At 42.8% G+C, this 25,857-nt stretch overlaps 1 protein-coding gene across 1 annotated transcript in view; it reads right to left on the bottom strand.

Moving 5' to 3' along the window:
• The window catches only part of epha4b (eph receptor A4b), a 170,473-nt gene that overhangs the window by 63,794 nt on the left and 80,822 nt on the right, over positions 1-25,857 (bottom strand). Inside the window, exons 4-7 of the mRNA XM_079818802.1 lie at positions 21,196-21,351; positions 15,772-16,107; positions 4,765-4,877; positions 1,214-1,376 (exon numbers count right to left, since the gene is read on the bottom strand). Coding sequence (XP_079674928.1) covers positions 1,214-1,376; positions 4,765-4,877; positions 15,772-16,107; positions 21,196-21,351 — 768 coding nt within the window. The remainder of the gene's footprint in view (positions 1-1,213; positions 1,377-4,764; positions 4,878-15,771; positions 16,108-21,195; positions 21,352-25,857) is intronic.

Raw genomic sequence — 25,857 nt, 5'->3', positions numbered from 1 at the left:
CAGAAAAAAAAAAATACACGTACAATCTTACACACATCGGGTCCTTAGCGACCCAATACAATTTTTACAAAAAAATTATGGAAAAACAGGCATTATTTAATAATTTTATATATTTTTTTCTTGTGATATTGTTTATAATGAATTGATTGAGGAATACTAAGAAGGTTGATGTCTAACTTAAAAAATGAATGAGGACGAGGGTAGTGAATGACGTCCGGGGTCGCTAAAGACCCGAGGTATGCATTTAAGGATTAAACTGACAGGACCTAAAACACGTGCACATGATAAACTTCCGCTCTGGTTAAACTTTGCAATTAATCTGAGAGTCACATTTCGAACCATAGTGCCTGGTCCGTATGAATCAATACGATCCCTATACTTGACATCGCACATCCTGCGAAGTGACTATCGAGTATGCACACGTCGCGTTATCGATGCTAAAACGATATATCGTGCAAGCCCTAAAATATGTTAAAATAAAAAAATATATAACAGTATAACAAATATAACAGTTATTTTATATATATATATATATATATATATATATATATATATATATATATATATATATATATATATATATATTTTTTTTTATTTTTATTTTTTTTTTTTTTATAAATATAATTTTATAAAATCCTACTGACCCCAAACTTTTGAATGGTAAATGGACTGCATTTATATAGCGCATTCAACAGACCCATGGCCATCCAAAGCGCTTCACATATTGCCTCATATTCACCCATTCATACACCGACAGCAGTGTCAGCCATGCAAGGTGCCATCCAGCTCGTCGGGGGCAGCTTGGGTTAGGTGTCTTGCTCATGGACACCTCGACACTTGGTCAGGTGGAACCAGGGATTGAACAACCAACCTTCCGGTTTGTAGACAACCTACATGAACCACTGAGCCACTGCCGCCCCAATGGAACTGTTGAAGCAGTATATTTAAATAATAGTTGTCTATGTCTACAAATAACTAAAATTATGGCACTGACACAAAGAAAAGGCATAATAAAGACAATATTTTAAAAAAAGGAGTTATATTTCCCAACATAGTATCACTATTATGCTATTAGTGCTGGTTTGCGGTGGGCTCCCCAAAGATTTGCGGCATGCCACTAATGAACTATCAACAGAGTGGATCAAAGAAAGAGAATAAGTCCCAGAAAGGAAAGAGAAAAATGAAACCATTAAGAAAAGACTAAAAACATTACCTTCATGACTGGTCTCCAGCTCTATCTCTCCACCGTAGCTGCCGTAGCCTCCGTCAGTGCGCGCCCTGACTCTGAACACATAGGTGGTGCCTGGCTTCAGGCCCTCCACTGTCATCATGTGGGCTTTGGTTTTCAGAACTGTGTAGTTCTGGTCTCTTTGGTTCTGGAACAGAAAAACACAACAACGTTCACATTCACTCAAAGTGAAATTGTTTTGTTTGGTTGGATTTAAAGATAGAGGACAGAAAATGGTGGTACATTTAGACTTGCACAGTGTCCCAGTCGAAATGTAATGGTAATTTGGAAAATGTTACTAAAAGTTTAAATGTTTTTGAAAGAAAATGTTTTTATGCTCACCAAGGCTGCATTTATTTGATCAAAAATATTTGATTTAAAATAACAAAATAACATAAAATGTAATACATTCATGTGATGGCAAAGCAGAATTTTCAGCATCATTACCCCAGTCTTCAGTCACGTGATCCTTCAGAAATCATCCTAATATGACGATTTGGTATTAGTTGTGCTAATTATTGAAATACATATTTTGTAACAAAGTCAATTCAATGCATCCTAGCAGAACAAAATAAATCTTACTGACCCCACATTTTTAACTGTAGTCTAATCTTGACAAACTGTTTAAACTTGACGAACATGTTTAATAATCAATATGAAATGTGATGCTATGCAAACAATGTTAACAATTCAATCTGTAATATACTTGTTAAAGCTTTTTAAAGTAAACGGCAGGGTGGCAGTGTTGAATTTCGAGTCTGTGCAGTAGAATAGAACATAAGAGGATTAATGAAGGATATTATTTCAGCAGCATGTTAACACTGTAGCCAGCAGGCGTCATATTTTGAGTCATTTTAGAGAGGCAGATGCTGGGGTGCTAACAGACCAGGCCAGGCCAGGGCTTTAATTTTCACTGTTTGACATGCTTATTGGTGTGATTATAGTTGCATAAGTCAGACATCTGCAGTGGTGTGTGAATGTGGGTCTATGAATTCAGTGTGTTGATTAATTTTTTATAGTAATTACCTAAACTGCCAGCTAACATTTCACAGGCATATTGTACACAAAAATGGCTGAAATCGCTAGTTTGGATATGATTGGCTGACTTTGTCTTACAGTCTGCAGTCTGGATAATCATTTAATTTACATTTGGCTGATTATCTTAAGCTACCTGCATTCAAGCTATTCAAGTCTAAAAAGGCTATGCAAATCTAAAAATATCTTGCAATATGATCCTATAAATTGATAATCTAAACCTAGAATTTGATATTGAAATGGATATTTCTGAGAAATCAGCTACAAGTCACTGAATCAGATCAGCATTGCAGCCAAAACACCCCTTCAAAACGAATACATGTTTTCCAAATATTAAAGAGCATCCCATAACCAAATGGGTTCTGGGAAAGACTTGGTCCCTGTCCACCACGCCCAGAATGAACAAGGGCAGAACAGGTTTGTGTGTGAGAGCGTGGGACCATTCCAGTTCCAACAAACACAGCATGAACCACACGATCTCCGATGCCAGACACCCATCCTGGCATTCAGTCTGAGCTGACATCCCATAATCGCACAGCAACCAGCATGTGTGCCAGACTAGACTGGGTCAAACGATTGCATCTGTGCAGGATTGATATATAAAAAACCTTTTGCAAGTCAACAGCAGACAGTATGCTTTGAATGGTTATGAATAGCTCTTAGAAGAGATTATATTTAATTTAATGAGAACAATTAAAATTAGGATGTTAGGGATAGAAGTGAAAATAATTCATATTTTAGTTTATGTATTACATAAAATATTAGAAATAAATAAAATATATAAAAAATGCATGTTCTCCTTTAGTATGTGTGTGTGTGTGTGTGTGTGTGTGTGTGTGTGTGTGTGTGTGTGTGTGTGTGTGTGTGTGTGTGTGTGTGTGTGTGTGTGTGTGTGTGGGCATGTTTTTGTGAAATAACAGGACACAAATGTGTATAATGACATGGGTATGACATAGGTATTACAAAAAGAGGGTGAAATATGAGGACGTTCCCCATGTCATCACTTTTCAAAATGCTTATAAATCACACAGAACAAGGTTTTTTTCACAGAAAGTAAACTGCACAATCTCCTGTGATGGGTAGGTTTAGGGAAAGGGGCATCTATGTATGCAGGTGTGTTGCAGTGAAGATATTCTCTAAATAAATTAATGAATGAATAAATAAATAAATAAATAAACAACAACAAAAAACTAAACAGAACTAAACTAAACTAAATAAAAAAATAATAATGAAAAATATATTTAAAAAAATACAATAAATAAATGAATGAAAATAAAAATATATAAACAAAACAAAACAAAACAAAACAAAACAAAACAAAACAAAACAAAACAAAAAAATAAAACAAACAAACAAAACAAAACAAAACAAAAAATATTGGTATTCATTTATGGATTATATCTCTATCCCACAAAGCTTTGGGCTGCGTCCCAATTCGCCTATTTATACTACGACCTAAAAGTATGTACTCTTTTTGGGAAGAAAACTATATAGTTATGTTATGAGTGTGTAGCAGAAGAGTATACAAGCTTTTGGACCTACTACTTCGTCATCTATAACGGACTCTGTTGCTTAGTTACGTGCATCCCGTGCCTACCGTATCGGGTATATATATATATAGAAATGTAGTAGTACGTGGGTTCGTGGGTCTTTAATGCAGAGATTCATGTGTTTGCAGTTTAAATATAATGATGCATTTAAAAATTAATGGCCAAATGTATCATTACAAAAGTTCAAAATGCTGCAGCAGGTGAAATATAATGTGGATAATATTGAATAAATATCTTTTCGTCAGGTTAAATACTGATAACTGACCACTCAAACCCCTTTATCTAACCCTCTCTACTTAACCGTCGGACTCGCATAACCGCCATGTTTGTAGTTTATTACCACTTTGTATCCGCATTTGTAGTTCTAATCGAATCCTCGTCCATCTCGCAATGGGTTGTGGGCAATATCAGCCGTTAGATCTGCACATTTCGAATTCTGACCAGAGATAGTAGACCATCCGGGAATCTTTGGAATACTCTTTTCAACATACTACAATTTGGGACATACTAATAATTTTTTTGAATACTATTTAGTACGGATAGTATGTGAATTGGGACGAAGCGTTGGTTTTATTACTTAATTAATAACTGTGTGCATGGATGTGTGTGTCTAAGTATACAGGTGTGTTACTGTGAAGCTATTCTCTTTGATCGGTGACGTCAGCCCTGGTTTCATTCTCCCTTTATAATTAAAGAGCTATGTGTATGTGTGAGCAGTCGGCTGTGGCGTACAGGGTCTACTGATTGCTTTCATTCCCAAAGGCACGATGATGCTTCAGCCCTCAATTACACATGCCAGGGCTGCCTGGACAACTGCAATCGTTACAGCATTTAATGGAGGTCAAAGAAGCATGTGTGTAATCTGCGTATGAGGAAGAGAGGTCAGCTTGTTAGAGTAGAGCTGATGGACGTAAAAGAGGAGAGAAGAAGAGCAGAGGAGATGAGATGTACCTTCTCATAGTAGATGACTTCATATTCCACTATGACTCCGTTTGGTCTGTCAGGTCCCTGCCAGGCCAGTGTGATGCTGTCTTTACTCTTTCTCTCTTTCAGGATCACATTTACTGCAAACAGTGAGACAGAGAGACAATGTGTGAGAGAGAGAGAGAGAGAGAGAGAGAGAGAAGAGCCATAATTAGATGATGTGCATTCACAAATGGTAAAATGGCTCAAGTCGCAGCTTTCTGACCCACATGATTTAATTCCAGTTACACTTATATTGCTACAAAACAAAACCACTGAGAGCTCAAGGTCCTCTGACACACTCGAGAGTGCTTTACACACGTAGACACAAGTGCTGGGAAATCTTTGTCTAAAGAGAGACAAAGGGGAGCCACACAACAGCAGGTAATTACACTCCAGTCTAACACCTTCTCGGTGTCTCTCTCCTGTCCCTTCATCTCTCACTACAGCAGGACGGACAGAGAAAGAGAATGAGAACAGGGGGGGGGGGGGGGGGGCAGCAGAGACAGCGGGTCTGATATTTGGTCAGATGGTTGGAGGTAAATTCTCCTGGTGTCCTTCACCTCTTCTGTGCTCTGAGATCTGTGAACATCCTTCAAAATTACACCAGACATACAACTGTACACACACATACACACACGTTGTGTGTTCATGTTTTATAGGGACTTTCCCTAGACACAATCATACACCCGGCGCAATGCGGCAGTTATCATTTTCACATCCTGCGCCACGTTGTTAAAATAGCAAATGCATTTGCGCTTATTTGTGCGCCCATGGACGTGCTGGTCTGAAAACGAGGTGTGTTCAGACGCATTGTTGGTGCTTTGCTATTTTGAGGCAACTGAAATCTGAAGTCAATGCTGCAATATTTTGTTTTTGTTTTTTATAGAGCGCGTTAGTAATATGCGTCTAGGTGGGTGCACAGCGTGCGTACACTCTGCTTATTACAGGAACAACACACAAACATGTTTAAATATGAAAAAAATGAAAGGATTAAAATGTAAAAGATTATTATTGTGTACATAAATATAAAAATGCCTACATGTCATAATGAATAGTCATTGCATGTATCAGAATTAGCCTACCTATTTGCAGTAATGACGATTTATTGCACGTTATGCCCATAACACTCCCATGACTCATTAAGAGAACAGGGACAACCCTTATAGACCATGCGCCAGGGGCGCTGAACATTTTCTCCGTCGTTAAAATTGCAAAAGTTTATTCACTTGCTCCGTGCGCTTTAGACCATGCGCTTAGATCTTTAAAATAGGGCCCAATAATTTTTATACTGCAAAAACCCTAAGCCTACCCATCACAGAAAACTTTCTGCAAGTACTTTTTCCAACACGTATACAAGCTTTTCTGTGAATTAACTTTTTTGTAATTGATGGATCTGGTAACTATTCACTCTAATAAATAAAAAAAAGGTTCTATATGGCACCAAAATGGTTCTTGGCTCGTAATCATAGGGTAATCATACCTTTTTAAGTAAGTGCTAGCACCAATTTTGGTGCATCAGTGGTTCTTCAGCGGTTCTTCAGAGGTGCTATAAAGCACCTTAATCAAAGAACCTGTGAAGAACCACTGAAGCACCACAATTGGTGCTATATAGCACTTAAAAAGGTTCCCCTGTGATTACGAGCCAAGAAACATTTTGGTGCCATATAGAACCTTTTTTTTTGTGTATTTATAATGGATATTAAAATCCATTTAAAAGTTTAGGGTCAGATTTTTCTAACGTAGTATTTTTATTCAAAAAGGATGCATTAAATTGAAGTTACAGTAAATGTTTATTTCAAATAAATGTTGTCATTTAAAACTTTCAGTTTATCAAAGAATCCTGGAGGGAAAAAAAAGTGTCACTGAATATTAAGCAGCACAACTGTTTTCTACTTTGACAATAATAAGAAATGTTTCTTGTGCACCAAATCAGCATTTTCAAATGATTTCTGAAGGATCATGTGACACTAAAGACTGGAGTAGTGATGCTGAAAATGTAGCTTTGCCATCACAGGAATAAATTACATTTTAAATTTTATTCAAATAGAAAACAGTTGTTAAATTGTAATAATATTTCACAATATTACTGTTTTAATTGGGTTTTATTTTAACTGTTCAAACTGTTGAAAGGTTGTGTATATACTTTTCATTTCTAAAATATTTCATACTTATTATTATCATTATTATATAATATAGAAATAATGAGCAATTATTACAATTATGGAAATATTTAATAATTAATTAATTGCTAATATAATTTGAGAACCATAATCTTACGATTGTATTGATCTTCATAGAATAAATACATAAAAGCAACTGTATTTGGGAGGTAGCAATTTCCCACTCTGGCCATTTGATTATTAATCTTAAATATATTTTTATTTTACAGCTACACAATATAAGTAAAGGTAAAAAAGTTAATTTTTATGATCATTTATTTCTGATTCTTTATATAGGGTTTTTGACTTGTTTAAGGTTATTTGTAGTAAATACTAGTACATAGAAACTACAGTACTTAGTTGTCTAAAGAAATAGAAAGTAACAAATTATAAAATAAATAAATGAAAAAACCTTGCTTGTGGCATTTAAAAAACTTTCTTCCATTGCATCAGCCTACATGCAAAAAAATCTTTTTTTTTGTAAAAGTTTTATTCTTAAGAGGGTGCCATTAAATGCGAAATATTATGAGCAGAATTCATTCCTAAACTGCTCTAAACTATACAATATTCAGATTAGGGTTGGTTCACCGTTTGACGTGGCTGAATGTATAAATCATTGGGATCTTTGACCCTGTTCTGACACTAAGCACTTCTCTCTCAGCATGTGCCCGTTCTGCTCAAGAGCCTCCCTCTACAGCCCGACCAGCTTCATACATATTTAATACCTCAGCCGAGCCTTACACAAGCCCAATACCACCATATACACATTCACAAACACACATTTAATGAGAACATGCCTGCCCTGATGACCCTTGTCGGCCCGTCAGGGGTGTGAGACAGGAAGTTACGAGGGCAGTTGTGTCTTCACCCCATTTTAGCACCAGAGAATGAATCCTGACTGCAGACAACATATTTGATGACATGTATTATTTAGAGCATTTAGAAACCTATGAACTTATGAACTTCACAGAGGTTGTGTGTGTTAGAGAGAGATGGGAATCTGCAAACGGGAATCTGGTCGAACAACAACCCTCTGGCTGTACTGAACCGTTACTTTGGCTGTTATTCAATTCTGGGACCTTGAGCAGAGCAGGGAAAATACGGCACAATATGATGCATCACAAAGACCGGCTCACAAACGCAAAAACACACACTAGACACAAGGGCTGTCAAACACTGGAGAGTTTTGAGACATCTCATTGAATAAAAAAAGATAACCTTCACTGTCAGCATAAAGGTTCGGGATGCATAACATTTTGAATAAGAAAGGGGGGGAAACTGAAAAAAAGAGATCTTGTTTACCTCTCTTGAATAATAGACTCACACACATTGACTACAAAAATCATATTTGGAGCGTGCTTTGTTTTACGGAAATCTAATGAGGACCTCTTCACAGAAAAAAACAATTGCCTCAGGTATGTTGGTTTTCTGTTTATCAGCGTGTAGCATTGCACCGGCTTTGGCATTCAAAGTGTAACATCGCATCCAAACCAGGTCCGAGACAACACAACGTCTGAGCGTTGAATCATTTATCAGTCCTCACTGGAGGCAAAATGTTGAACAAAGTGACAATTTCAGACAATCAGAACATACTTGATGCTAGATTTTGAACCAATCAGATTTCACTGTGTGTGGGGCTACCAAGCACAATGCAACAAAAAGATATACTTCACCGCTGGAAAGATGAATGTGTATTTAAATTGGGTCATTTATGTAGTAAAAATGTGAAATTATTTTAGAATTTGGTGCCTTCTAGACTAAGAAAAGCCAGAAAATGTATTTTTGGCTCATGTGGATGAAAGAACAACAACTCCCAGTATGCACTTGCTTCGCTGCCCTACGAGGCCACTCCCAAGCCACGCCTACCGGTTTCATCACTTGCCCACCGTGGCACCGCCCCACGGTCGTTTAGATTTTTATAGTAATAAAAGCATTTAGTTCCCATTCAGTCGGTCACTCTCGACGCCACGTCGGAGTACCGACGAATAGGAATCTCGCTCGCGAGAGCCAATCTACTTCGAGTGTAACTAAACGAGCCAATGCACATTGGCATGCAATGATTGCACCAGGTGCTCATGCCACGCCGCGCGGGTATAAATGAGACACAGGTGATTGCATCAAATCAACCTTTTGCTTCGGAGCCGGGTGGTAGATGGTAATGCCAGATATCACTCACTACTTCGCAGTCCTGACTGAAGACGGAAGCCGCCTTTCGGAAGCGATCTCTTCAGTCGGTGTTGGTGTGACGGCACAGCAGCGGTCGCGTGGTTTTCGGATCATCTCTCTGTGTTGTTTGTTTAGAGCAATCACAAATGCTGTTCTCACAGCTGGTTCGGTGCGCTAGGTGGAGAGCGCTGAAAAGCCGTTCTTACGGCTGGTAAGAGAGCGCCTTCGTGTGAGAGAGCGCGCACGTCAGGCTGCACCCACCCCCTGACTGTGTCGCCGCGACCCCGCCCCCTGCGTGCTTCAGCACCAAGGAGAGCGTCCTTCTGAAAGAGCAAACACAGATAGAGCTTGCGTCTTTTTCAAGATGACATTCTATCTGTGTGTTTCTGGATGCGGTGGTTACCTGTCACCAAGGGATGGTCACCAGCGCTGTATCTCGTGTTTGGGCGTTCAGCACGCTGAGGCAGCGTTGGTGGATGACTCATGTTCTCACTGCGGGAACATGACCATCTCGGAGTTGCGGTCTAGACTCCATCTCGCAAGGGGTGGAGTCCCCGTGCCTCTGCCTCGATCTAACCCTCCACAGAGGGTTACTTCAGGCAGTAGCACGGGTGATTTGAGGGTTACGGTGAGCGAGCTTCCCCCAGGGAACCAACCCCCGGGGAACCCTCATCCCTCACGCACTCCGCAGCCAGCAGAGCTGCCGTCGGAACGTGGTGGGCCGTCCTCGAGATGTGCACCATCCGTATCCTTCGGGGCTCCCCCTGATGATCAGATGTCCATCGCTGCATCGGAGGGAGGGTCAGACTTCTCTGGAGATGACGTGTCGGCGCAGGGGGCTCCTTCGGGAAGATCCGCTGTGCCCGATACGGATCCGGAGATGATGGCCATGCTTTCCCGGGCCGCCGAGAAGATCGGGCTCGTGTGGAACCCTCCACCGTGTCCCGAACCTTCGAGGTTGGATGATTGGTTTCTCGGGGTGGCCCGTGCTGGTTCTCAGCGCCCCACCCCGGTTCCTTTCTTCCCGGAGGTGCACGAGGAGCTCACTAGGTCGTGGACGGCACCTTTTACTGCCCGAAACCGGCCCAGTGGATCCTCCTCCCTCACCACCCTCGATGGCGGACCTGCAAAGGGTTACACGCAGGTTCCTCCCGTGGAACGGGCCGTTGCTATGCAACTGTGCCCTAACTCCACATCCAGGGGGAACCCGTGTCTCCCCTCCCGAGCCTGTAGGTACTCGTCCGATCTGATCGGAAAGGCCTACCAGGCTTGTGGAGAGGCAGGCTCCGCCTTACACGCTATGGCGTTGTTGCAGGTTCATCAGGCCCAGGCACTGAAGAACCTGCACGATCCCGCAGTTCTCCAAGAACTGAGAACCGCAACGGACCTCGCGCTTCGTGCGACGAAGGTTACGGCGCGGGCCGTGGGTCGTGCGATGTCCACTATGGTGGTCCAGGAACGCCATCTCTGGCTGTGTCTGGCAGACATGAGGGAGACCGACAAGATCAGGTTCCTTAACTCCCCCGTCTCCCAGACCGGCCTCTTCGGCGACGCGGTCCAGAACTTCGCCCAGCAGTTCTCGGCCGCACAGAAGCAGACTGAGGCCATCAGTCACATCCTGCCACGGCGGTCAGCTGCTGTCTCCACCCCGCCGCCGGCAGCACCTCAGTCTGCTCGTCGCCGAGGGCGGCCGCCTGCGTCTGCCTCCGCTCCCGCGTCGCAGCAGCAGCCTCCACCCAAGCGACGTCGTGGAGCCGGGCGCAAGCAGGCCGCCCAGCCCGTCCAGGCTCCTGCCAAGAGAGGTGGCAAAGGCAGGGGCAAGGGCAAGCGGCCCTGAGACGGGCGACCCGGAGATGGGGAGGACTGCTCTTCTGGAGACGGTGACCATCCCCCGGAGGAGGGCCGGGAGGAGAATTTTGTGTTCCGTTTTGTTTCTGTTCTGGTACCCAAATTTTCAATAAAAGAGCAGTTTCCTCCATCTCTGGGTCCTCAGGGGGCTCGGAGAGTTGTGGCCGGTCAAACGCCGGACCACACTCATCCTCCCCCTTCGCCAGCGGGCAGCAGTGGACGACCTCCTCACGTTCCTCCTGCCCACCTGTGGAATCAGGTAAGTGTTGCACAGCACACTCTCACCTCGCTGCGGGCCGCCTCCACGAGACAGCCGCCCCAGCCCGGTACCTGCATTCCACCTCGCTGCCCCACCGTGGGTGCGCCGGTGGTCCCTATGGTCCTGCTTGCACGGTCTCTGCGAGCCTGGCTAGAGCTCCCCAGTCCGTCTCGCTGGCTCATTCGGACCATCAGGCTCGGCTATGCGATTCAGTTCGCCCGGCGCCCCCCCAGGTTCAAGGGCGTCCGCTTCACCTCGGTGAATGCTGCAGATGCCCATGTCCTGCGTGCGGAAATCGCTGTCCTACTGGCGAAGGACGCGATAGAGCCGGTCCCTCCAGCCGATATGAAGACCGGCTTCTACAGCCCGTACTTCATTGTACCCAAGAAAACCGGTGGGTTACGGCCAATCTTGGACCTGCGAGTCCTGAATCGGAGCCTCCACAAGCTACCGTTCAAGATGCTCACGCAGAAACGCATTTTCGAATGCATCCGTCCCCAGGATTGGTTTGCAGCGATCGACCTGAAGGATGCGTACTTTCATGTCTCGATTCTTCCTCGACACAGGCCGTTTCTGCGCTTTGCGTTCGAGGGTCGAGCATATCAGTACAGAGTCCTGCCCTTCGGGCTGTCCCTGTCCCCCCGTGTCTTCACGAAAGTCACGGAGGGGGCCCTTGTGCCCATGAGAGAACAGGGCGTTCGCATCCTCAACTATCTCGACGACTGGCTCATTCTAGCACAGTCCAAGGATCAGTTGTGCGAACACAGGGACCTGGTGCTCAGACACCTCAGCCAGTTGGGTCTTCGGGTCAACTGGGAAAAGAGCAAACTCGCCCCCGTGCAGAGGATCTCTTTTCTCGGTATGGAGTTGGATTCGTTCGAACAGACAGCCCGCCTCACGGAGGAGCGTGTCCAGTCGATGCTGAGTTGCCTGAACACGTTTCAAGGCAGGATGGCGGTTCCACTGAAACAGTTTCAGAGGCTCCTGGGGCATATGGCGGCCGCTGCGGCAGTAACACCGCTCGGCCTGCTTCATATGAGACCGCTTCAGCATTGGCTACACGGCCGAGTCCCGAGATGGGCGTGGCAACGCGGCACTCACCGGGTGAGCATCACACCGGCCTGCCGCCAGTCCTTCAGTCCATGGTCAGACCCCTCGTTCCTTCGGGCCGGAGTGCCCCTGGAACAGGTGTCCAGGCACGCTGTGGTTTTCACGGATGCCTCTGCCATGGGCTGGGGAGCCACGTACAACGGGCATGCAGTGTCAGGGGTTTGGACGGGCCCGCACCTGCATTGGCATATCAATTGCCTCGAGTTGCTAGCAGTGCATCTTGCTCTGAGCCGCCTCAAAGCGTGGTTACGGGGCAAAGATGTACTGGTCCGCATGGACAACACTGCGACCGTTGCGTATATCAACCGACAAGGTGGTCTGCGCTCCCGTCGCATGTCGCAACTCGCCCGCCATCTCCTCCTCTGGAGTCAGAAGTGTCTGAGGTCACTTCGGGCCATTCATGTTCCTGGTGTGCACAACCGTGTGGCCGACGAGCTTTCACGAGCTGCGCTCCCAGGCGAGTGGCGACTCCACCCCCAGGTGGTTCAGCTGGTTTGGAGACAGTTCGGGGTGACACAGGTCGACCTGTTTGCCTCCCCAGAAACGTCCCACTGCCAGTGGTTCTATTCGCTGACCGAGGGTACACTCGGCACGGATGCCCTGGCGCACAGCTGGCCCCAGGGGCTGCGCAAATATGCGTTTCCCCCAGTGAGCCTACTTGCACAGACTCTGTGCAAGGTCAGGGAGGACGAGGAGCAGGTCCTGCTGGTGGCGCCGTACTGGCCCAACCGGACCTGGTTTCCAGAACTTATGCTCCTCGCGACAGCCCCTCCTTGGCCGATTCCTCTGAGGAAGGACCTTCTGACTCAGAGACGGGGCACCCTTTGGCACCCGCGTCCAGACCTGTGGAAGCTTCATGTCTGGCCCCTGGACGGGACGCGGAGGTTCTAGGTGACTTACCCCAAGAGGTAGTTAACACCATCACTTCGGCACGAGCACCGTCTACAAGACAGGCTTACGCCTTGAAGTGGAACCTGTTCGTCGAGTGGTGTTCTTCTCGCCGAGAAGACCCCCGAAGATGTTCGATCGCGTCTGTGCTTTCCTTCCTGCAACAGGGGTTGGAGCGTAGGCTGTCGCCCTCCACCCTCAAGGTTTATGTTGCTGCAATATCCGCCTATCACGACCATGTAGAAGGTAAGACGGTTGGGAAGCACGACCTGGTCGTCAGGTTCCTTAGGGGGGCGAGACGGTTAAATCCTCCTCGCCCCCCCTCCATACCCTCTTGGGATCTTGCTCTGGTGCTCCGAGCATTTCAGAATGCCCCATTTGAGCCTTTGCAGTCAGCAGAGCTAAAGATTCTGTCAATGAAGACTTCGCTGTTGGCTGCATTGGCCTCCATCAAGAGGGTAGGGGACCTGCAGGCATTTTCGGTCGACGAATCGTGCCTAGAGTTCGGGCCGGGTGATACCCACGTGGTGTTGAGACCCCGGCCTGGCTATGTGCCCAAGGTTCCTACCACTCCCTTCAGGGACCAGGTGGTGAACCTGCAAGCGCTGCCCCCGGAGGAGGCAGACCCAGCCCTAGCTTTGCTCTGTCCCGTCCGCGCTCTGCGGGTTTACGTGGATAGAACTCAAAGCTTCAGAACCTCAGATCAGCTCTTTGTCTGTCACAGAGGCCAGCAGAAGGGAAAGGCTGTCTCCAAGCAGAGGATGGCCCACTGGATAGTGGATGCCATCACCTTGGCTTACCAAGCACAAGGTGTGCCCTGTCCGCTCAGGGTGCGAGCACACTCTACTAGAAGTGTTGCATCCTCCTGGGCGCTGGCACGTGGCGCCTCGCTGTCAGACATCTGTAGAGCTGCGGGCTGGGCGACACCCAACACGTTCGCTAGATTCTATAGCCTACGTGTAGAGCCGGTCTCCTCCTGTGTTCTCACCTCAAACGGGTAGAAGCACTGAGAGGCCCCGGCTCTTGTCGGCTTGCTGCGCTACGGCGCTTATATTCTCCAGAAGCAAACTCTGTGAGTCCTCCACCGCCCTCGGTGCCGGACGTGGCGGAACGTCTGGCATCAGGCCCCTTGCCGCTGAATCCTTGAGAACCGGTATTGGGCTTGGGCCATATGAGTGACCCTGCGGGGATCCCATATTTCTTCCACGGTCGCTCCTACGGGAAGCCCGTGTCTTTCCCTTGGGAGAGCCTTCCCTGCAGTGGGACTGAGCCCCCTTCTCCTTGCGGGCTACGGCTCAGCATTGTACTCCACATAACTCCTTCGGGGTACGATGTGGGCTCCGCAGCATTCCCTTCTCTAGGGCACGCTTTCCCAGTGTTATCCAATAATCACTGAGCGGGTCATGCGGAACAGCAGTGATGGACTTCCCGGTGTGAGCCCCGTCTCATCAGGTAAGAGAGCTCAGGTGGCTCACACAGGGCACTGGATGGGGGCAGAAGCCATGGCGCTTTGGTAGGGATTCCTATTCGTCGGTACTCCGACGTGGCGTCGAGAGTGACCGACTGAATGGGAACGTCTCGGTTACGTATGTAACCCTCGTTCCCTGAAGGAGGGAACGGAGACGCCACGTCCCGTCGCCATGTCCTCTGTACCCTGCTGGGGTGCCTGTCTACCTACCCGGCTCCTCAGCAAAAGGCTGATTTGATGCAATCACCTGTGTCTCATTTATACCCGCGCGGCGTGGCATGAGCACCTGGTGCAATCATTGCATGCCAATGTGCATTGGCTCGTTTAGTTACACTCGAAGTAGATTGGCTCTCGCGAGCGAGATTCCTATTCGTCGGTACTCCGACGTGGCGTCTCCGTTCCCTCCTTCAGGGAACGAGGGTTACATACGTAACCAAGACGTTCAGTTAGAGAACAGACACTACAATTAAAAACTGGACGTGTCTGCTCAATAGAGCGTGAGCCGAACGAGAGTCGCAGCACAAACGCAGCAGGAGTCAGATTTCATTCATCACGAGAGCAAGGAGCTGACAGACAAGATGATCCCAGAAGATTTGGGCCCCCGAATTGGCGCTAATTCTAAAACTAGACTTAAATGAGCACGGCTGCATGGGCATTCATTCATGGCTGCAATGTCATTCATTCACGGCTGCACAGTCATTCATGGTGCGTGTCCAGTCTGGCACGTTTTCAGTTCATGTCTATGGAAGCTTTAACTTTCATAGGAATTAATTTAAAACACTTGCTTTGCTCCGCATCGCTCCGTTATGAATGCCCAAGCGGCTGTGCGCATTTACATTTTGTGAGTGAGATCCCACCCCCTATGGGCGGGTTGAAAACATGCGGAGCTAGCTCCTACTACTGGCTGTAGTCTCTAGCCTCAGGCCAAAAAAGCCTCCGATGATTTTTGCGTCATCTGAGTTTTTTTTTCAGTCAAAAAATACTGAAATCTCTCGTCTCAGGGGGACATGAGGGAGGGCAGCACGGTCATTCGAATATACTACCGGGTTTCTACTGATACAAAGCTTGTACAATGGAACAGAGACGCAATCTACCTGTCTGACTGGTGGTGATGTTGACAGTGACTTGTTGTTTAGGGGTCGGGCTCAGATCGGACACTCCATTCACCGCCTCTATGCTGAAGGTGTAGTTGGTGTTGGACAGCAGATCCGTGATCAACACTTTAGGGATTGAAAGACCAAACTGTCTAGGTACGAAATGGACGTTGTTGCTGCAGGGGCTGCATGTCTTGCTGTCGGCGGCACATTTCCTGCAGTGGACGCTGTATGTGACGTCTCCTCGCCCGCCACTGTCTCTCGGAGGACTCCACTCAAGTGTCACAGAGGTGTCGTTTAGGGTGGAGATGGGGTTCTCAGGTGCAGATGGAGGCCCTAGGAGAGAAAAAGAAAAAAAAATGCTTTAATTCAGTTTAATTCAGGGAATTCTAGAACTTAGTGTTTCTTAGAATCATAATCAGAATGAGCTAGTAAATTAAACTTAACTAGGTCTCAAGTTCTCAAGTTTGCCAAATAAGGTTTACAAACCACTTCTGATACCTAAATACCTAATGGTGTTGATTTATGATCAAAGCAGGGCCGTAACCACCATAGACGTTGAGGGGGACAAGTCCCCCCCAATAATTAGAAATGGCCAAATTGTCCCCCCCAATATTTGAAATTCTTGCAGTGCTCTCCTGAGTCCTGCACTCCGTTACACAGCGCTCTGTATGTTAGGATGACAAAAAGGTTTAAAGGTTATATTTTTAGTCTGGTCTGCCTCAGGTATAACGGCGTTCGTCAATGTCAAAAATGATTGGGATGGCCAATCAAATCAAAGTAGGCGGGGTTTACGTTCTCTTTTGGCTCATTCACAGACGAGCGCGTCAATCTATCGCTTAATGCCATTGCGGGGACTCTCTTCTTTCTGGGGAAATCACAAAACAAAATGCACATGTCCATGCTCTTAATATACAATCCTTGAACATCTTTGAAAAAAAAAAACTATATGAGGGCGGAATAGAACCTGTAACCTTCGACACGTTTACAAAAATTCTACCACCAGACCACTGGGGAATTAAAATATTACCAGCGGATCTATGTATTTATTCACTAACGGGAAGAATCTCGAGACTAACAATATATTTGACGCATATTAATGCAAATATTATTTGCAATTGCAAATAGTCCCAAAAGGATTATTTCCCAACTAGAATTAGACCTAGAATTTCGTTCACTGTTCTGTTTCTTTATGCTTTATAAAGAATTAAAAATTGGTCCCCCAATGTTCAATGTTCAAGGCATGGTTATGGCCTTGGATCAAAGGATATTTTGATGAGGGCTATTTTGGCTCAGATTCCAGGCCTGTACAGTTCAAAATAATGTTGCACGTGTTATGAAAAAATTGGTCTGTGAGATGAATAAACTTGCTGCAGTAGCATGTGTGTGAAACAGACGTGCATACGTGGGAAACACAGCTGCTTGTTTGTGTGTGAGGTTAGTCGATGCCACATGTGCAATATCTCAATACTCAATATCCGGCAAATCCGCTCATCATAAAACCAAAGCTTAGATACGATGTAAATGAGATTCATTGTGCGGCATGTAGTTTAAAGCTTTGCGTGAGCTCAGGATTCATTTGTCCCTAGGTAATATAGCTAATACTAACATAATATTTGGCCCAGTGTTTGTTCCTTGTGCTAGACTGGCAGATCACAAGTCTTATGTAAATCGCATTTATGCATTTACAAAACAAAGTTGAGTTTGCTATTGAGCAGTTGTGTTTCAGAAGTAAAAACAAAACAAAACAAAAAAACATTACATTTCTCTTTAGAAATTGGTATACAAATCTCTATAATTGAAAACATCTTATTTGTGCATATCTTTTTATATTTAAATATTAAATATTTCTATTTCTATTATAAATTATAATAAATATACAAACAAATGAATTACTATTGTTCAGTTAAAATTTTAAATCAATATTGTTCAATTTCTCAATAGAAATTGACATAAAATCCTTATAATCGTAAACACTTAATTTGTGTATATATTTTATTTAAATATTATTAGATTTCTTATAATTAATAAATATTACAAATATAAAATATAAATCAATTACTATCAACATCATTACATTTCTCCATAGAAACGAAGAGATAAATTCCTATAATCTTAAACATTTCATTTGTACGTACCTCTATTCTTTTTTTATTATATTAACAATTAAACATCTAAAAATAATGACTTTATGTCGATGCCAAATCTAGCGAGAAATTCTCCTAAAACAGCCCTTACAGTTGAGCAAATTCTGCACTTATCTTTAAATTTTTGCCAACAAGAAACAGGAAAACCCATACTGTGCCGCACTCTCTCTAAAGCAAGCACACCAACTGAGACAACAAGAAGCAAATAAATATGAAGTAAAACCTAGGGGTTCTCTGGTGCTGTTTTGCTTCCCATATTGCCTTGCTGCAGTGCATTAGGGATAGCATTCATCCGAGGCCATCGAAGGAGGGCATGATAATGAGAGGAGGGTCTGAGCAGGTTGTAGTGGGCTGGATAGTGCTGCCATGGGGTATTTTCTTTAACAGTCTGCTAAACCTGCAACTACGCACAACTAAAAGTTTTTTCACACTACTCTGTTCAGCAGGGTGTCTGCTCATTGAAATAGGTTCTCATACGAGTGTGTGAGATGAAAACAGGAAAATAAAGCCAAAAGAAAAGAGAGTAAGATAGGTAGATCCGCCAATGCACATATTCCACAAGGACATACATTGTTTTTGCAAAGCCCCAGTAATCAAACCCGCTCATCTCTTTTCTTAGAAAGTGAAGGTTGCTTCCACTGCTCAAAGGGTTTGAAGAGTCTGTAAGAGAGTTTCCGGATAGAGAGAGTAAATGAAGCAGAAGAAACGAGGGATCAGGGTGGAGGAGTTCAAATGTCTGTGGTGATGACATTTCACCAGATCTACTAGCTGGTGGAAAGGGAGGGTTCCTTTGGGACACAGATCAGTGTATGTATGTGTGTGTTTGCGGTCACCAGTGGATGAAGTCTACATGTTGCACAGCCTAAAGTTTATCCCCAGTCACTGGGAGAAAAGAGTGTTTTTTTAAGGGTTTAAAAAAAGAGGCTAAGTTAAGTTCAACTTTGTGTGAATAAACAAAAAAGGTTTATGTTTCAAATACATGCTGAACTCTCTGTTAATCAAAGAAACCTGAAAAAAATTCCACAAATATATTAAAGGTGCAGTGTGTAAATTGTTGCAGCTTCTAGCAATGAGGTTGCAAACTGCAACTGCCCACCGCACATCCCTCTCTTTCGAAGCACATAAGCTACGGTGGCCGACACATGACAAAGATGTCGTCTGAGACAGCAGAGAGTAGCTAGAGCTCTGTAGAGCAGTTTGTCCGTTTAGGGCTACTGTAGAAACATGGCGGCGCAAAATGGCGACTTCACTGTAAGGGGACCCACGGTGTAAGTAAATGGCTCATTCTAAAGGTAAAAATAAACATAACAGTTCATTATTTCAGGTATTTAGACACCACTGAAAACATTGTTTCTGTCAATAGATCCTCATTAATATTACACACTGCTCCTTTAAGCAGCAACAAATTAATGTTGTCAACATTAATAATTCTACATGTTTCTTAAAAACACCACATTTCAATGGTTTCTGAAGGATCATGTGACTGAAGACTGGAGTAATGGCTGCTAAAAAAAATCTGCTTTGCCATCACAGGAGTAAAATATATTTTAAAATATATTAGTTTTTACTGTATTTTTGATTAAATGTAGCCTTGGTGAGCATAAGGCATTATGACTGTTTTCAAACTGGTTTCCCAAATATTTTAGATTATGCATAAAGTGCTGGATTGAAACACTATGTTAATTATCTCTCTCTCTCTCTCTCTCTCTCTCTCTCTCTCTCTCTCTCTCTCTCTCTCTCTCTCTCTCTCTCTCTCTCTCTCTCTCTCTCTCTCTCTCTCTCTCTCTCTCTTTCTCTCTCTCTCTCTCTCTCTCTCTCTCTCTCCTGTTTAATTATTATTACTATCATTAACTCATATTATTACTATTAACATTATTAATATAATTTATTATTGTCATATACTGAAAGGCTGAGAATATTTTTGCACTACACACTCTATGATTATCTTTGGTTTTGGTGTATTTATTTTGTAGTATTTGAAAGGATGGGAAATATCTTTTGCACTACACATTCTATGTTTGTTCATTTTTTTGGCTTGGGTTTTTGTATATTTCTGTTTCTTTTTTACCCTTACTATGTTATGTAATGTCTTTGGTCATTTTCAAAACAAAACAACAAAAGTTAATCAACATAATTTGACAAAAATGACGTGCATAAGCTAGGATGTGAATTATATTCATGTGTGTGATTTACAGCTGGTTTCTTAGTAATCACATTAGCACATCATTTTTATTTCCTGGCACATGATTTTCATATACAGTAAATAGTCTCATTTCACTGCTGTTGCCCTAATTTATTTTATCATTACATTAAGTAAGCAGTGTGTGTGTGTGTGTGTGTGTGTGTGTGTGTGTGTGTGTGTGTGTGTGTGTGTGTGTGTGTGTGTGTGTGTGTGTGTGTGTGTGTGTGTGTGCGCGTGTGTGTGTGTGTGTGTGTGTGTGTGTGTGTGTGTGTGTGAGAGTGTGTGTGTGTGTGAGAGTGAGAGTGAGAGTGTGTGGGGTTGGAGGTGAGTTTGTGTGTAAGTGTGTGTGTGATGTACTACAACTGAAGGTCATTAAGTAGATCCATATGTTTAGCTGCATGCATGATTTGCCTTATCAGATGAATGAGTCCTTTAATTAGGATCTGTCTTATGAGATTAGTTCTTTCTCTCTCCTTTATTTCTTTTTCATTTCTCTCTTTCTTTCCCTCTTTCTCTCTTTCTTCCACCCCTCAACCCAGAGCACACACACAGATATATATATAGGTAATGACTCACTCTCTCGGTCTATATAAGGTGACCTCACCAGCCTTGTAAACGCAGAGCTAAACGTCCAATCTGACGTGATGTATGATGATGAGACAGTGATGAAGGTGAAAATGTACTGAGCCCAGTCTATAAGAATAAATAAGGAAAACAGCCTTCTCTTATAAACTATCTGTCCCCCACCCATTCATTTATCAATCCATCTGTCCATCCATCCATCCATCCATCCATGCATGCATAATTAGAGCTATCCATTCAACCAACTTTCCATCATTTTATCCATCCATGCATCCACCTTTCCATTTACCCATTTTTCCATCAGTTCAACCATCCACACATCAATCTATTTATCCATATACTTATACTGTACATTCATGCATTCATAATAAGCTCCACCTATCCATTCATCCCTCTTTCCATTAGTTCATCCATCCACGGATTTCTCTGGATTTCTTTAACTCCTCCACCCTATCAACATTCATGCATGATCTACCTAACATAGATTTATGGTTGTAGTACTGGATCACTCACGGGTGCAGGCCATTGACCGCGGGTCCATGTCAGCTCTGTAAAATCCCTTCTCGCAGGAACACTCTGAGGCTTCCTCCTGATGGGAGAAACTGTGAGGAGGACACTTGGTGCAGTAGGCATCCATGGAAGAGGCCTTGTAGGTGCCTGACCTGCAGGCTGCAAAACAGAAACAAGAAGACTCAAAGGTTAGACATACAGCTTTACAGAGCACTCCTATTAATTACATTAAACAAAACAATATGAAACAAATCGAAAAACAAAATAACACAAGTTATACCCGCTTAAAAAAATAAAACAAAACACAAAATGAAACAATACAAAGCAAAACAAAGCAAAGCAAAAGCAAAGCAAAGCAAAATAAAATAAAACACAAAATGAAACAATGCAAAGCTAAACAAATCAAAGCAAAGCAAAGCAACACATGCCATACAATCCTAAAAAATAAAAAAAAACACAAAATGAAACAACACAAAGCAAAACAAAACAAAGCAAAGCAAAACACGTCATATCAGCTTAAAAAAATACAAAATGAAACAATACAAAAGCAAAACAAAGCAAAGCAAAGTAAAACAAAGCAAAGCAAAACAAAGCTAACCAAAACAAAATGAAGCAAACCAAAAAACAAAACAAGTCTTTAAGCTTAACAAAACAAAACACAAAAAAAACAGAAGAGAGGCAACATGTTTGTTTCTTCTCTAAAACAAACATGCCAAAACAAAACATGACAAAACAAACCATGTCAAAACAAACAACAAAACAAAACAAAACAAAACAAAACAAAACAAAAAACAAAACAAAACAAAACAAAACAAAACAAAACAAAACAAAACAAAACAAAACAAAACAAAACAAAACAAAACAAAACAAAACAAAACAAAACAAAACAAAACAAAACAAAACAAAACAAAACAAAACAAAACAAAACAAAACAAAACAAAACAAAACCATCATACCAGCTTACGGTAGACAATTTTTAAAGATGATCTACAAGACTGACTAAAGTGGTATTCCAGATTAACCTCTAATGTCCACAAATGATCCAGCTTTGACCAGCAGAAAAACCATGTTAAACCAGCAGCCATCAGAAGCTAATAGGATGAGTTTATAGCGGAACTAATAATTTGGCATACAACCTTTGATCAACCTGATTAAAAACAGTTATTGTTTTTGTAATTCTGTTTGCCAGTGGCACAAGTACACACTTCAGCTGTAAATAGACATCCCTTTCTTCTTTTTTGGAGCCGTTACAACATCCAGTGTTCTGTAAAAATGGGTCAGTCAACACGGACTTAAATAACCATCGCAGAAAAACGAGCCCGAGTGCAGGAATTACAAATAGTTTCTTGTAGCAGAGCGTCCCTAAAGGACTTCGCAAAACCAAAACACATCCTTGAGACCTGGATTCAAATTCCAACATTTCCCTGCCTCAGAGTACACCATGATTATGTTTACAAACCGGAGAACCTGACTCTCCTCTCAAAATGTGTCCATTTCTGAGGGGGAAAACAGCTCGGTTCCTCTTCTCTATTTATCTCGCACTGTCTCCTTTCCATCTTTTTCACATCTGCCTCTCACATTCATTTGTTTGCCTCAGAGCCCCAATGGATGACCCAATTTCTCGGCCCCTCTAAGGAGCCGTTGAGATACGTGAGGAGGAATTCAGCCTTTTACTCAATTACAAATGCAAAGTGTTCACACAAACACAGTCTTGAAAGATGGAGCGGGTAGAAGAGTAGAAGAAGGTGGCGAGTAGGCCTTTAGCATAGTGTTAGCCTCACTCTAGCTCAAGGCGCCAATAAAAAAACACCACAAAGGGCTTCTGCATATTCTAATGTATGTAAATTTGGAGGCCCGTGTGAATGTTAATGAATTGGAAAGGGCATATTTATTTGATTGCTTTGCTGCTTGCCACTCGTCGAGGGGATGTTGGTGGGAGGGAGGTGGTTCGTGATGGCGCGTCTCAGGGGTAGAGACGTAAATTCATGGTGCAGTTAAGGCAAGAGCGTTAGCAATCTGCACCGCGAGCAAATTAGACAATCCTGCCGGCCGCCGAGGTCAAGCCATCGCTAGTGTCGGAAACGCAATTCAATTGATGGATCAATGCAATGATGAATTTATCCTCGCCTTGATTGCCTGTGTGAGTGGTGAAGGTCACAGATTTAATCAAGGCCTGCAGCTCCCCTGCTCGCCCATAAATCCACACCAGGCAAAGAGCGGCAGGCTAACCCTGCACCGCCATGATCCAATCTCCATCTTGGTTCCTATACATTCTCACATCATTTGCTGCTGTCTTGCTTTTCCTTAGAATTTTTTTTTTTTTATAGAAATACAAAGTGTAACTTTCACAAGTGTCCACTGTTTCTTTGATTTATCATGGGGGTCATCAGGATATTTTTTTTTACATTTGAAACGTGTACATTCTGCACGAACAGCTCAACATATCAAAGTATTTGTGCTAAATAGTGTTGGAGAGTAACTACACTGCAAAAATATATTTTCTTACTCAGTTTTTTTTTTCTGATATCCAACTTTCATCTAGATGCATTTACTTGAGAAGCAAAATGACTTAAAGTCAGCATGAAATGAAAACTGTCACCAGCTTTTCTTATCTATTTATGACACATAATAAAAAGTTGGCTGGGATTTTGTCTATTGAGAATTTAGATTTAGGGTACGTTTACATGACACTGATGTACTAAAACCGTCATAAATTAACAAAAACTAAGTCAAAACTGTCCGCGTTCACACGGATCAGCGAGAACTATTAAAAACACTGTATTATTCACGCCAGACTAGTAGTTAGCGAGGTCACTTTGTAAAGAAAAACTGAACATGTAATACGCATGCGCATGACGTCACCTTTTTCACAAATTTACGTTTTTGTAGTTTACATGGAGACAATAATGGTATTGTTTTCAAAAACTTGCTTTTTTCAAAACTTGCGGTTTCAGGCCCCCAAAACTAGCCTGGCTCCGCCCTCCTACGTACTTCCGCTCAATTTTCATTTTCCTTCAGTACTACGTCTGGGATTGCGGTATATTCTCTGGTTTTCTCCGGTCAAATTTTAACCGGTCCAATCAGCGGCTGATAACGTTGACGTTGATGTCGTGCGCTAGTTTGAGACATAGGCTGAATCTGAGATCACCGCCTAAACCCTCAATCACTATTCCCTACGTTATCCACTAATGTAGTTCACTTGAAGGAGTGAATGAAAACGAGTGCGTGAAGTCGAACAGCCGTTGAGTGTACATCGGCTGTACACTCGTTATTGCGGTGCAATGTTGGATTGAATGAGTGCACTCAATAACGTCTACTATGGTTTCGAACACCACTACAAATGGCTGTCCCCTCAAATAATGCGGATTCAGCGGTTTGTGATGACATACGTCACGACCAAACGTTAGCGATTGGTTATGGCAGATCCAGAGTGGCTCTGGGAAGATCCAATAGTTTTAAACTTCAACAGAGTACCCCCCTTCAAGGAAGTTAATGCTTGTCAATGGAGAGTGGCCAGACTCTCTGTACAAATGAAATGAACGAGAGTCTGGTAGGACCAGGCTACCCCACAATGCCATTGTCATGTAAATGAATGGCCAAAACGCATAAAAAGTTGTACATTTTTTGTTGAAAACACTGTTGTGTAAATGGCCCCTTATACTGCTCTGATTACACAATATATCTAATTATATAACCAATTAAATATTTATTCCCCAATTATAAATTAAAAAATTTCCCCCATAAATTTATGTGACAGGAGACAGTAGCGAACTTCATCCATCTTGTTTTACTCATCACTTCCATTCTCCATACATTACGTCATTACACAACACTTCCTTACAACACTATTTCAAAATAGTAGTCCTAATACAATTCACACATGGACACAACAGTATGTTAGTTACTTTTTTTTATCAAAAATACTAATAGCTAACTACTTTTTAAAAGAGTTTAACTACTTTAAAGTCACGACGAAACAGAAGCAGCAAACTTTTAGCAATCTTTTCTTCTGTATAATGACTTAAGATTAAAATGGATTATAAAAATTTGGATGGACTTGAGGGTATCCATCAGGTCGTTGGTTGATTGGATGGAGGCAGATCTGAATGCGAGCTTATAGTCTTAGTAAAAAAGGGGAGGGGTTTATGCGCAGTGCTGGGTAGTAGTAACTGGTTATATGTATTACATAATCAAAATGGTATACTTGTAATTAGACTACATTACATTTTAAAGTATTCATTATCAGAGTACAGATATTTTTATTGATTACATGATTACTAATATATTAATATATTAATATTCACAAAATGGCAGTAAATTATTCATAATTTATTGATTCTCACTAATCCTTTCTAAATCAGCCTATTGCTTATATATATTGCAAAAAGTAGTCTAGATTATATTACCTAAAATTTGTCAGGTAATAGATTACATTACTAACTAGTTTCCATCATGAAATGTAATCTGCAATGGACTGCAATTTATAATTATCTACCCAGAACCGTTTATGCGGATGAAATGACAGAAGTTCTACACCACTAGAAAGATGTCTATAATTTCACCACACGATTGAGTAAAATATTTAATTAAAATGGTGACACTGGTGCTAACCACTAAGATATGGCTAAACCCTTTTTTTGTTCCTTCTACACATGCCTTCTAGAA

The sequence above is a fragment of the Gobio gobio genome, assembly GCF_949357685.1.
Source record: "Gobio gobio genome assembly, chromosome: 6".
In the NCBI taxonomy this organism is placed as follows: Eukaryota; Metazoa; Chordata; class Actinopteri; order Cypriniformes; family Gobionidae; genus Gobio; species Gobio gobio.
This window is presented reverse-complemented; position numbering and strand designations above follow the sequence as displayed.